The sequence below is a fragment of the Onychostoma macrolepis genome, chromosome 21 (assembly GCF_012432095.1).
Source record: "Onychostoma macrolepis isolate SWU-2019 chromosome 21, ASM1243209v1, whole genome shotgun sequence".
NCBI classification, from domain to species: Eukaryota; Metazoa; Chordata; class Actinopteri; order Cypriniformes; family Cyprinidae; genus Onychostoma; species Onychostoma macrolepis.
This window is the reverse complement of record NC_081175.1, coordinates 1710884-1725853: the sequence shown is the minus strand read 5'-3', so window position 1 is coordinate 1725853 and position 14970 is coordinate 1710884. Positions and strand designations below refer to the sequence as shown.

Below are 14970 nucleotides of genomic sequence, written 5' to 3'. Positions count from 1 at the left end.
ATTTTAGTTTACCATAAATGCTTGTTGGTACATTCAGCATTTGTCTTATACAGTACAGTGGCCTTAAAAGAGTTCAGACACAGACATCACACTTCAAAATGTCTACATGGCATCACATTAGATATGCAAAGATTGCTAAATATTCAAGTAAGTGGCTAAAATAGTACCAGAGCTTTTCTCAGATCTCACAGCCAGTTTTGGAATTTATAATTTTCACTGTGCTTTCCAAATGGCATAAATAATGCGTATGGTCACTCTGAATGGAGAACGATCACCACAACCAAACAGAAATGTTCAGAACCACATTAAAAAAAGGCTTCTTAAATGTATGTTTTTGTAGAGTTTAGCTCATGGACATTTTGTTCCCAAGATTCACTGCATGAAAACCTCTCAGTCCAGACCAATCATCATAAATCTGCATGAGGTTTGCCAAGCGTAGCGTAAATTAAACCAGCTGAACCTGCAAACGCGCTCTGTAAGCAGAACATTGTGAAAACCCTCGATCGTTGTGGTTTTATGAATGTCTATTACTGTGAACACCTGAATTTTTCTTGCTGCTATTATTATACTGTAAATTTATACAATCTGTTATTCTAAGTAGAGAACATGAACAGTGTAGAATTGCTCAGTTTTATTAATTAAATGAATATATACAAGATTTACTTAATTATTAAAATCAAACAACACAAAGATTGCATTCAAAATTTCTCAGCATTCTTCAAAATATATTTTTTTGTGTTCAAAGGAAGAAGGAAACTCATACAGGTTTGGAACAAGATTAGGGTACGTAAATGATGACAGTGTTCATTTTTGGGTGAACTGTCCCTTTAAAGCAGATCCATATCTCTGTTCAAATCATTCATATCTGTGCAATATGTGCATGTCTCTTTATTTGCTGTGTGTGTGTGTGTGTGTGTTTGTGTTATATACTTACATTAGGGAGGAAGCCAGGTGGGATTTGTTTGTTAAGCACAGCATCCCAGTTGACATCAGAGAGGTACTCCAGGTCCTGGAGCTCCGAGAGACTGGAAATCCTCTTCTGAGCGTCTACACACAACAGCTGACAACAGAAGCAAACACACTGCATGTTTCATAAGGTACTAGATCATGACTGATCCTAAACATGACTGTAATTATCAAATAAATAAAGCATGACTACAGTGCTGTTCGCGTGTTTAATGTTACCTTTCCTAAGAGTGATTTGATCCCTGTAGACCAGGCGGCGGGGTAACAAGGGTGTGCTTTGTGGAAAGTCTGCAGGATCTCATTGGCTGGTGTGTTGGCGCGCATGATGTACGGCCTCTACAGAGGGTCAATGAAACATCTATTTCTTGTTCAGTTTGATTCTCAGCAGTACATGAGCAGGGTTAGTAGGACTTACGCTAGCTAATATGGCTCACCATGTTCTGAATTGGTTCTTGTGCTAAAACTGATCTCAGATCAGATGGTTGAGAGCAGGGGCGGACTGGGGCTAAAAAGTGGCCCTGGACTTTTTGGCACAGAGCGGCCCACCACACCATAAACCCACCAGCTATTTTTAACACCACTTACTAACATACAAATATAACATATTGTATTTGTATTATATTTGTAAATACTCTTTTTACACATCTCTTAGAGGGACAGTTTAATATCACTAAAGTTAAATGCCTACCATAATATCAGTCCATAACAATGCTCTGCTCTTGAAGACTTGGAATGTAGTGCAGAATGTGGACTGTTTTTATTGTACCTTTTCAATTGCTTGACAAGATTTTTTTTTTTTTTTTTTTTTTAATGAAGAATTGTATGATGATGAAAAATACAGTAAACTGTAATATGTGAAATATATGGAGTTACAATTTAGAATAGATGTTTTCTATGCAAATATATAGTAAACAATAATTTATTTCAGTGATCAGTGTCACATGATCCTTCAGAAATCATTATAATATACTGATTTCTGATTATTATCAGTGTTGAAAACAGTTGTGCTGCTTCATATTTTTTGTGGAAAATGTAATACATCACCATTCAGTCTAGAATAAGATTTATAATAATAATCATAATAATACTTTTATTCAACAAGGTTGCATTAAAAAGTGGAAGGATTGCATTAAATTTCGCTGTACTTGTACAATAACAATAAAGATATTCATTCATTCAATAAATTTATTTAAGTGACAGTAAAGATATACTTATTACAAATTATTTATATATAAAAAATGTTGTACTTTAACTTTGTATTCAACAAATAATCCTGAAAAAATTAAAGTGTCACAGTTTCCACAAAAAATATTAAGAAACAAAAACGGTTTTCAGTATTGATAATAATAAGAACCATTATTAATAACTGAGCACAAATAATAATTGAAAATAATTAAGCAGCAAATCAGTATATTAGAATAATTTTTGAAGGACCATGTGACACTGAAGACTGGAGTAATGATGCTGAAAATTCAGCTTTGATCACAAAAATAAATACATTTAAACCGTTAAAACATTTACATTCAAATATCTTCAATAGAAAAATATAACTTTCCTAATCACGGCACTTGAAAGCGAAAGTCTTCAGATTTACAATGTTCTAGAGTAAGTTTGAGAATTATGCTTTTAAAGTTTTTTTTTTGTAATTTTCTTAGACACGTGAAATTTCGAAAGAAATATAACAATATACAAACGTCTGCTGAAAACGACTACGTTAATGTTTCTATGTAGCTACACTGTGGCAAACAATGTAAATGGCATTAAAATCTGAGAAATTCGAAAAGGCCAATAGGCCTACTAGTTTGCATGCCTGAAAATTAATGGTGTCGTTAAATATTTTTTGTAAACCATTGGCAAATATTGCTGAATTGTCTCATCATGTTTAGCTGTTTACATCGTATCTCAGCTCGCATTCAAATGCCGCAGCTCAGCTCAGCTTCTGTGAACAGTAAATCCCGCCTTCTTCAATTTGATTGGTTAAAACATTTTGACGTTGACGAGCACTTTGAGCCGCTGCGGCTGCACTGAGCCAGAACGCGCTAAATTAATTAGAATGTTAATCTCAAGAGGGCCACGTGGGCCATTCGTCTGGACCGATGGAGGGATAGGCTATATTTACTGTAATTAATTAATTCTTTACATTTATGCAAAGGGCCACATTGAACAGCGGCCCACCGGGAAAACTCCCGGTACTCCAGATGGCCAGTCCGCCACTGGGTCGGCCCATCTCGGGACCTGCGGCCGACTGGACGAAATGCTTAACATTTATTATAATTAATATTATTATTATTATAACCATAGTGAAAACGTGCAAGCGAAAAAAAAAACCCATCCTGTGCACTGTTGGCCAGTAAAAAACATTTATTTATATATATATATATATATATATATATATATATATCTCTTAAAAATCTGACCGGCCCACATAAAAAAATGGTCCGGCCCCTCTGGCATTTGCCAGAATTGCCCGATGGCCAATCCGCCCCTGGTTGAGAGACCCTCACCTGTCCACGGAGAAGCTCATATGCAGTGATCCCTAAAGACCACCAGTCCACTGCGAAAGAGTAACCCGGGTGTGTTCCCTCGAATGACTGGAATAGTTCTGGGGCTGCAACAACAGACAAGACAACAGCAGATTATATGTTTTCACAAATTTTACTCCAATAAAATAAATGCCAATTCAACAAATTATATCAAGCCGTTATATATCAGTAACGTTATTTGTATAGCCCACATGTTTAAAAAAAATTTACATGGTATATTGCTAAAAACTATTCTAATTCCATGCTACTTTCTGGTCCCTTTTGTTAGTTTGGTAAAAGTCCTTAATTTCAGTGAATAAATGAAAACATTATTATCTAGCTATTTTTTTATTTTATTCAATTATATTCATTATTAATTATTCATATCATATTCATTATATATCATTATTAATGACAAAGCCCACTATATTTTACTAATAATCAGAGGCATAAGCGAACTAAGGTGGCTGCTTAGGGCCCCCAAGAGTAGCCTTCAGTTTATTTTATTTTATTTTAATTTGTGATATATTATGTCAATGGACAGTGGTAATTATACGAAAGCGCAATATTAAATAATCTATACAAATAATTTTGTTATTTCCAAAGCGACGTCTCATGCAGGCACAATAATGACCGTGTTGATAATTATGTGTTGGACGCTGCCGTGTGGATCTGTCGGATTAGCATCACGTAAATTCACCTATTTCTCCCAAAATACATGAAAGTGGCAGAGTACAGAGTAAACTTTATAGTAACCTACACAATGTGTATATTTGATAGGAATAAAACACGTCGTCCATTAATTGAAATGATTATTATTGCCGCTTTCTATAGAAATAAGTGTGTAGCTTATTTAACAAACTAAATGTCTTTTTTACATAACTGAAGTGTATTTAAATGTCTGAAACCTAAAATAAACTTTATTCGGAAAACACTGAACAGTTATGAAATATGAAAAGCACTGTGCGCATCTTTCTTTTTTCTGAGCATGTCTTTCTCTGGCTCAGCGAAAGCCAAAGTGCGGCTCATCAAAGGGTTAAAATCGATCTTGTTTTGGGGGTTGAGGGGGGACAAATTCAACATGGGGGTTTTGTGGCATAAATCAAGGGTGCGTTTCTCAAAACCATCGTTAGCTAACTATGGTTATTAATTCCATTGAACTCTATTGGTAAAGACAGAACTTGCAACCATAGTTTGGGAAACGCACCCCTGAAGTTCAAGGGAAGTTCATGTTTGAACATCAAAACATCAGCAAACAGACATCTTAATATATTATAAATATAACATTTTACTTAGTTTTAGATTAGAGTTTTTGTCTTCTGCATTAAAATAACTTTCCTTGGTATATATTTTTGTAATAAAAATAAGCTTCTGTTTCATAAACTGATAACAGCTTAACATTATTTACCTTAGCCTACATTTTGGGTCTTTGCTATTATATTCCAATATCATTATGCCTCAATTAGCTATATCTAGATTAAGAGTTGTTTTATATGTACAGATGCTCTCTGCTGTGTTTAATATTTATTATAAAAAAGTATGACTTGTAATAAAAGTACAACTTCGATTAATATTTATGTTGTTAAAATAACATTCTGTTCTGTAAATGCATTGTCTGCTGGTTTATTTATCTACTTTTCAGCACACCACATTAAGTATGCCATTTAATACTTTAAGATTTTAATGATTGTTAAAGTGCAAATTAACACCTGACTACTCTTGTAAGTTTGTAACTGTTACAATTAAAAATCACAGAAGCGTAAAAACATGCCAGGCAGACAATGGTATGATGTAAGCAACACAGCTACAACAAACAAAATTGATAATGGGCGTGTTAGATTTATAGTGTGTGAATAATCAAGCTTTGACAATAACTAGTCATATTGGTGGCACTGAGGGGCCCCCAAATAAAATTAAGCCATAAAGGCTTGGACCGGCCCTGCTAATACTACTTTTTGTTGTGTCACGAAATGTAGTTTTAAGATATTTTTATATAAGAATGTAGTTATTTACAGTTAAAATATGTGGTTTGTTATTAAAGATAGCGCCTATTTGAAAATTTGCTTCCATATTTTCGGAGATGTGAGCTCCAGGGCATCAGCAGCTATTCAGCACTCATAAAAGAGCAGCCTCACCTCGGCCAGATCTTCTGGAATTTGCTGCTGGTTCTGATGTCTCTATAGTGGTTAAACATGAGATATAATTTGTTTTGGGTGAATTTAAAGGGTAGTCTTTGGTCTCATTAATCTATCACTAGTTTTGTCTGAGGGCAAAGTCTCATAACTGAAAATTTTTGTATAACGCTAAGCTTTTGTACTTTCGACTAAACTGCTTATCAACTTTTATAATGGCTCTTGTTATTTATTAAATGTTATTATTCGATAAATATTTTATGTAAATAATAGTAGTATTTAATAATAGTATTTGGTATTGAGAAACGGTGTGTGTGTGTGTGCACTTAAGTGATGGTGATTTTAGTTACATTGTTCTGCCATTAGATGGCAACAAGAGATTGTTTTTATGAGTGAGTCAGCAGTAAAAGCTTTTATATTGAAAGAGACTGAAACGCTGTTGTAAAAGAGGAAGTTATTTTTACTTTTAACAACAGCTTATAAGACGCAGCAGCCAACAAATGCACCGAGCGCTGTCATCAGAAATCACCCTTAACAGATGAAAGGATAGTATGACAAAGATATCGCTTTCCTCAGCGGACATTCAAACTAATGTTTTATTGTGAATATGAGATGCAAGAATGAATGCTGTATCAGATATAGTTAAGTTAATTACACTCGCTCAGGCCAGCTCTCAATACTCGACTCTGCATAATACACTGCTTTTAATACAGTAATACAATAAGCTTTTAACGAAGCAACTAAACATTCCTTCGTTACTAGTTCTAAATTGATGTTTGCGAATTAGCAACAGAGGCTTGGGCTCAGCTGTTAAACTGTCGTGGCGGAAGGAAGTAGTTCTGCATACAAAATGTTTTTAACAACACTCAGTGGTTATTTCTTACTTATTTACACACTTGTGCCGTCGAACTGTTGTATAAATGCAATAGCTCGTAGCCGTGTGGTATGGCTGTATGTCGGCATGCTGTACTCATATATAGGCCTATATTTGGTAAAGGTTAAGCCTTTGTGAAAATCCCTTGTGCACTTAATTGTATCGAATGTGCAAATGTATTGAATATTCAAATCTTAAAAAAGTATATTTAAAAATTGCTTGCATATAATTTAGTATTAAAGCAAAAGGCCACAAGTGTATTTGTACACTTTCATGACTGTTTCTTAACACACTTTTGTATTGCATTTTGTTATAATGTCAAATTAAATGTTTTATTTTAATCTACATTTTTAATCATTATGTTTTAATAGTCTTTTGTTTTGATTTAAAGAAGTACACTTATTTTGATGTATTTACTTAGATACTAAAGCACATGTAAAGTACTTGATTATAATTTTAACTGTAGTGTGTGATTCAATATTTCATTTAAATATACTTTGAGTGTGAATTTCAACATGATGCTTCAGTTTTAACAGTTAAAGAGAAGGTAAGAAGCTGCTAAATATTTAATAATATGAAATTAATGCAACCTACTCAACTATTTTTCCTCAAATGTTGTTGTTTTAAATAGAAAATATGCTATCATTTACATTATTCATGTAATTCATAACTGAATGTATTGAGATAAGCAGCATTTTGCATTTCGAGAAATTACAGTATGCTGTGAATGCAGCATTAAAGCAAACTGTTTGTCATTTTTTTACCTTGAAATATGAGTCTTAAAACCTTTTGATGGTTCACTGACTTCTAATAAGGTAAATGGCTTCTGTTTCTGTTTCCTCAACTTTGAAAACATCTTACCTGTGCATTTAACATAACTGTACAATTGTTAATGACAGAGTAAAAAATATAAGGAACCTTTGACTGACGTTGTGTTAAATCACACAAATAAAGCAGTGTTAAAGAGAAGTATGAGAGCTCTCACCCATGTATGGTTTTGTCCCTGCAATAGATGTGGCTTTTAAGTCCTCCTTCACAATAGCAGCGATGTTAAAATCTGTCAGGTGAGCGTGACCTGCAAAGAGATAAACGCTAAATAAAACCATATACTGTACACTACCGTATTTAACATGAGACTACAAGATATAACACAAATGTAAGCAAATAAAAAAAGATTAATTTGCTTTAAATGAAAGTGGTTACACTGATGCTGATGCCAGAGATTGATGGCCTCATGCTAATTGCATCCCTATTTGCATACTACCAACCATTTGTTTTGCTGGTGATGGGAAAGTACTCACTGCTGACAACATGGGACATACTACTACTGTACATCATGAAATCAATGCCTGCAAGGTCTATAATATCTGGAGAAAGCTATTCATTAGCATTGCCATTCATCTCAATGGCATTTGCTCAGTTGGAGCAGGACTGGAAGTACAGTATGTGACATTCATGATGCCATCTTGTTTTCTAGCACTTAGATTTCTATACCTTTTTTATTTATTTATTTATTTTTTGTTTGTTTATTTTGTTTTTTGAGGCAATCACCTCAGCTGTGTAACTAATTACTCTGGAGCCGCAAGGAAACGACACACTGACAACACCAAATAATGTGCACAGTCCCAGCCCTTAGCTATTTTTATCTATCTTGAGTCAAGCATAATTCATTTTCATGCTTTTAAGAGGCTTCAAAAGACAAAACAGTGTAGTCACTGGCAATGTCAACTGCAAAGCGTGTATAATTAGCATCCAGCCGCAATATTCTAACATAACATTGTTTCGCACGTCACAAGTTTGGCACCACAATGTGGGGTTAACACAGAAAACACTCCAGTTTCATAACCCCGGGTAAAAAGCAGTCCTAACAATTACAATGTGGGAAACATTTCTTCAAAAGCAGGGAAAAGCCCTTAAGTGTCTTAACATATCAGATAAATTTACCTTTTAATAAAATGGTGATTTAAATACTTTTGAAAGAACTTACAATATATTTAAAAACGTTAACAAAAATTGAATCTAATTTGGTACACACCATTAGATTTAAACTCGCTGAAAATGGTATAAAAGTTTTTCAAAACCATAAAAGAGTACAAGAATTTGGCACATGCTAGATATGCTAAAGAGTAAATATTTTTATTAATAAATACCAACATACTTTCTCCTGTTGATTAATCAAAGTACATTAAAGCAACTGTTTTGTATTAGAAGTTTTCTGAAATGGTATGTTTAAAAATATTTAAATGGTTAATTGTCTAATTAAATATTCATTAATTTGCATACATTTCCAGAACAGAAATCAGAACATTGGATAAAGCCAGGTTAAAATTTCTTGTTTTATTTTATGGACATATATACAGCAGGATTATGCTATCTATTATTTATGATTCAGTAAATAAGAAAATACTGTCAACAGCTACCAATAAATAAATAATTAACAGTGTTAGGAATAAAATGGTAAATATATCAGGGTGAATTACATATAAACAAACCCCTCTGTAAAAACCTGCAGAATATAGACAGAAATAAAGCTGGATAGTTTGGTGTATGAAAGTGATTTAAATGAGAAAAAATTTTTTTTTCATACTCATAATTGTAATTGAAATCTACAGACGCTAATCAATCAAGCATAATAAAATAAACACTTACATGTGTATTTTGGATGCTTTTTTTTTTTCTCCCACTAGTCTCAAAGTTGACATGTTATGAAAGCAAAATAGCCCAATATCTCAAAATTGACCACTTAATAAGAAGAGAAAAAAAAGTTGCCTTACACTAGTTTTAAAAAAGATTTTTAATTTTCTTCATCTTGGATGCACTTATTTTTCCTTAACTTTGATTCATATGTTGAAAAACTGTGGTGGCAAGTTTGGCATCGCATTACAACAGTACATACAGCCCAAAACAGCAGCAGCTTTGTCTCACAGTATAAAGGTTGAAACAGCACCTTCCAAAATCTATTTCTTGTTTTCTGGCCTAATAAAACGGTTTGGCTTGATTTGTGGGGCAGTTCCTCTACTCATTCCTGGAAATGAGGTGACACTGAGTGTAGCGAGCTTCGGAGGAAATAACCAAAGTGAGGAGGCCAAAGTCTGCCGTTCACCTTGATGAAGATCTGCCATCGCCGCAGGGTGCGAGGGAACCGGAGCAGATGCGACACACAGAAGGAAGAGGGTACACAGGTTCAGTTTCTCTAAGCGTATGCGTATGTGTGCCTATATCACAGAGAGAGTAGATGCTGTGGATGTGTGCAGTGTTGATATGAATGTAAAACACCTCCATGCAGCAGCTGCATTATTTACACACCGGCAGAGGACATCAGTGATAAAGAGAAGAGTTTCCTGCAGAGCAACAATCTCATTTGTATTCATAGCTATTCCGTTGCAGTCTTCTGTTTTTAAAGGAGTCGTGAATTAGGAACTCAAGTCAAAATGAAATTTTTACATAATATAAGAGGCTATTGTAGTATAAAAACATCCTGGTAGTTTCAGAACTCCTGATTCTCCAAAAACAGCTTTTATTCAAACCAAGCTGCCAAAGTGGTTCACAGTGTTGGGAAAGTTTAAAACTACTTTTAAAAGTAATGTGTTACAATATTGTGTTACTCCCTATTACTACTTGGAATAGTTAGTTTTTATGGTTATGTTACTTTTGCGTTACTTTTTCTCATCTGGGCTGGGCTTGCCTGTTTGCTTTTAGTTGAAAAAGTTATATTTTTGGTAAATGTAAAAGCCCTTTCACACCAAAAGTGAAATGAATAAGCGTCAGGTTGAAGAAAATGTAAATTCACATCTGTAGAGTAATTAACTATTGCTCATGCATGAAGAATAGGACGCAGGAGAAGAAAGTTCAATACTCTTCAGCAATAAAAAAAAAAATGAAACTTAAAAGTAATTTTTGCTTATTAGTATTGCATTGGATCATCGAAGGTCAGCAGCAAAGACATTGGGTAATAAACTGGGATTAAATACATAAAGGATATTTGTGTTATTTAACATATTTAGTTATTGCAGGTTTGCATCATATTCTGAGTTTGGATTTCATTGTTTTATTGATTCTGATGAATACTGAATCTGTTTTTGTGCAGTGAGATGAGTAAATACATGTTCATATTTAGTCTAGAACTACAGTAAGATCATGTTCACACACAACGCTCTGTCAGTCAATACATGGAAAACAAAGTAACTGGCATTACTTATTTAAAAAAAAGTATTTTTCTTTTAAATTAAAAGTAATGCAGTACTTTACTAGTTACTTGAATAAAGTAATCTGATTACGTAGCTCACATTACTTGTAATGCATTACCCCCAATACTGACTATTCGTTTCATATTTTGTTTTGGTGACAAAAGCCCACCTCTGCAGAAGAAGATCAAGAAGCCTACTTCATCATTGTCTCTTTAGACCCGCCCATCAACTCATGCATTTAGTAAATGGCAAGTAAATACAAGAGAAACGCAGACACAGGATTACTCCAGCAACAAAATGATAGAGATACCTGCAAGGATTATAAGACGTTTTGCATTTGCGCATCACACCGTGTCCCATCTTGCCGCAACGGCTACCTTACTAACTATTAATATGCAGCAAATTAGGAGTTTACTGAGGCAAAAGTCGTAGTTAGTAGTGAGAATTGGACCTTAAAATAAAGTATGACCTAATCATTTTATTTTGGGGTAAACTTTTTTTTCAGAATATTTTCGCAGATTATTGTGACTGTTCTCCCCTTTTTATTTACAGACATTGGTTTCTGGTTGCACCGGCACAGGTCTCAGGACACATTTCTTGAACTTTCTCTCACGTGTGAGAATGCATGCAGTGTTTTTCTGCACTCTCTGTGCGTCTGGGTGCTCTTGGCTCCTGCAGAAGGGGCACTGGAGGTAATGTACCTCTCATTCCTCAGGGAATAAAAACCCGACTGTCCAGTGAGCTGTGGAGAGCACCTCCTCTGGACGTGAGGTCTGCAGGAGTCAGCGCTTTCCAGACACCCTCCAGGGGTTAAAAACAGCACTGCTGTGTGTCTGTAAGCTGAGCAAATGGCCTTAAAAAACATTTTGACTTCCAAATATCTGTCAGGATTCACTCAAAAGCAAATGGATGTTTTGGCATGGGCTTCATCAGCAGTTAAAGGGACAGTTCTCAAAAAAAAGATTAACCTTTAATTACTGCCCCCCCCCCCCAAAAAAAAAAAACAGAATTTCTTGGCAAGCAAAATTTTAATTCAAATTTTTAAATTACGTTTCTCAAGCCTGTTGTAGTCAAGTTCTCATGTTTACATCAAGCCAATGTGCAAAAACATGGTACTACTATGGTACCGTGTCTAAAAATTATGGGATTAACAGTATATTTTAGTAGTTTTTAATGCTGGCAGCGTTCTTATTGAAAGTCCTGAGGTATTTTGACTTTTCAATACAAGCAAGATGTACATGCATCTTTTTATCAATCATTTTCATCTCTTTGCATCATTAGGTAACGAAATGACTCTATATTTCATGAAAATGCCACATCCACAAACTCACTGAAGCATGTAAATATGGCTTATAAGGAGATCGCTCCAGTTATAATGTGTTTATGTAGTTTTTTTGCAGCACAAGCAGAGATATATTCTGCAATGGGACAGCACTAAAAAAATCTATAAAAATAACGCTGCTAATGCCGGTGTTGCTTTGCAAAGACGTTCCAATAAAGCAATTAATTAATTAAAGCTATGAGTTGATGAAAGTTGCATATCAATCATATCAGAGGATATATTCAGAGAAAATACATCATTGGGTTAAAGAATTCATTAGATATTTCTAAAAGGCTTTAAAACTCAATGTATTGTTTGTTTTGTTTCAGTGAAATTGAACGTAAGCCAATTGTTGGCCTGCAGTCCACAGCAATCCATTCAATCGAGTTTGCAAATCTCTCTAAAAATGCGTTCTTGTATTATGTCTGCACTACTTTAATTGTCGGTTCATGTGTAACACAATGTGTTAAATTTACAGACATAAATCAACCCACAGAAACAAAATATTCCCTGAAAATTGAGTTAACTCAGAATGAGTGTGAAATGGAGAGGCATTAAGGGTTGTAAAAGTCTGTGTCAGAGCCATAAGAAGTGTTTAGTGCTGTCTGGTGAAAACAACAGATCGCTCTTTCCATCACATTCTGTTTTCACAATCTGAATCTGAAACAACTGCTCTGAGAGCAGTGACATAAATCTGTTCTGACAGAAGCAACCTAGATCAAAATAGAAAACCCCACTGATGTTCTTGAGCACAGAAACAGATGACCACCTGAGGCACATTAAAGGACAAAAACTGTACACTCTTAAAAATAAAGCCTTCAAAAAGAGGTTTTCATAGGAACAGAGGTGGGTAGAGTACCCAAAAACTGTACTCAAGTAAAAGTAAAAGTACTTGAAGAAATATTTACTCAAGTAAAAGTAAAAGTAATAGTCTGAATAGTTACTTGAGTAAGAGTAAAAAGTACCGGATAAAAACTACTCAAGTAGTTAGTTACTAGTTACTTTGGATCATATACTGCATATAGTATACTTTTATTTAGATATATAGATATTTAGATAAAATGTTATATACATACATGCATACATACATATACACACACATATACATATATATATATATATATATATATATATATATATATACAGTATATATATACACACACACACACACACTGCCGTTCAAAATACTTTTAATGTTTTTTTAATGTAATTTATTTCAGTGATGCAAATCAGAATATTTATCGGCCTGATTTATTATCAATGCTGTTCTTTTTTAGCTTTCTATTCATAAAAGAACCCTGAACAAAATGTCACAGGTTCCAAAAAAATATTAAGCAGCAAAACTGTTCCCTGTTGAAAAAACAGCATATGCTGGTTAGGTATGTTTTGAAGCATGGGATGCTGGTTTGAACTGGTTTAAGCTGGTCATGTGCTGGTCCTAAGATGGTCCGACCAGCTCAAGACCAGCACATGATCAGCATAAACCAGCATCCCAGCTTCAAAACATACCATACCAGCATATGCTGTTTTTTTTTTTTTTCAACAACACTGGTAATAAATCAATATATTTGAATGATTTCTGAAGGATCATATGACTCTGAAAACTGGAGTAACAGCTGATAAAAATTCAGATTTGCATCACTGAATTAAATTAAATTATTTTAAAGTATATTAATTATGTATAATAAATGTATATATGTATATAACCTCTGACACGGAGAAGAGTGAAAACTCCTCACATGACTGCTACAGAACATCTGAACATGACGAAACAAATGCACTTCTTCCGTCTGTTCTGCAAAATGTAAACAAATGTAGCCTTTATTTCTGAAAGCGTAAATATTGTGAAAATATCAATATTAATTGTCTTCAGGCAAGGCATTCCTCCTGGAACTAACGCGTGTTTGGTGGGTGTTCATTTCATACTCTGTGACAGCTTATTTAATGAATAAATTATACATTGTATTTAATGTGTAAGGTACATGTACAACAAACTGGCAATGTCATAGTGGTATCGTGTACTGTAATCTAATCTATATCTGTGGAACCGACAGCACACACGGTGTTCATCTAATAAAGGTCTTCATAGCAAACCATAGCCTTTGCTTTCAACTGACTGTTGATCCAAAGCCATGTCTTCAACGCTCTTCTACAACTCTGAGTGAGAAGAACCGCTTCAGACAACTCAGCGCGTGCGGCAGGGAACTGAACGAATCATTCAAACTGATTCGCGAACCGATTCACTGGTCTGCCAACTGGTTTGATCAAGCCTTCGAACAGAATTGACTCAAAAGAATGAATCATTCGCGAACGGGAATCGCTCATTGCCCAGAAAAAAAAGTAGACGGCGCGCTTGGAATAAATTGAAGGATTTTTAACTTGTACTGCATTAAGATAAAGTAACGAGAGGAGCGTTGCCCACAGTAACGAAGTAAAAATACAGTTTTTTCACTAAAAATGTACTTGAGTAAGAGTAAAAGTACCCATTTTTAAATATACTCTAAAAGTATTAGTTACCCAAAAAATTTACTCAAGTAAATGTAACGAAGTAAATGTAACTCGTTACTACCCACCTCTGCATAGGAATGCCATAGAAGAACCATTTATGGTTCCTGAAAGAACCTTTAAGTGAACAGTTCTTAACCCTTTGCTTCATTTTTGGGTCAAACTTGGTTCTTTTGCAGTCAAAAGTACCAAGTCGTTTGCAGTCTTGAAATGCAACTTTATGTATGTATGTGTGTATTTATTTATTTATTTTCAGGAAAATCAATCTAATCTATATTTGTTAAACAATATTTTTTATTATTATTATTATTTAGAATTCTGAGGGGATTTTATAAATGGTGGTTTTTGTTTTTTACTGCAAAGGTAACCATTAACATATCCAAATCATGTGCATGATTTTTTTTTGCGTGTTCTCAGAGCTAATGTGACAAAAGTCACCAAGTCACTGTACGATAAAGCTACT

The 14970-nt window shown here is 34.3% G+C and overlaps 1 protein-coding gene across 3 annotated transcripts in view; it reads right to left on the bottom strand.

Annotated features, from left to right (window-relative positions):
* stk32a (serine/threonine kinase 32A) overlaps positions 1–14970 on the bottom strand; it is an 83082-nt gene that overhangs the window by 9322 nt on the left and 58790 nt on the right. For all 3 annotated transcript variants that reach the window (XM_058759015.1, XM_058759013.1, XM_058759014.1), the window contains exons 8-11: positions 7480–7569; positions 3471–3574; positions 1186–1302; positions 935–1060 (exon numbers count right to left, since the gene is read on the bottom strand). In XM_058759015.1, the coding sequence (XP_058614998.1) occupies positions 935–1060; positions 1186–1302; positions 3471–3574; positions 7480–7569 (437 nt within the window). The remainder of the gene's footprint in view (positions 1–934; positions 1061–1185; positions 1303–3470; positions 3575–7479; positions 7570–14970) is intronic.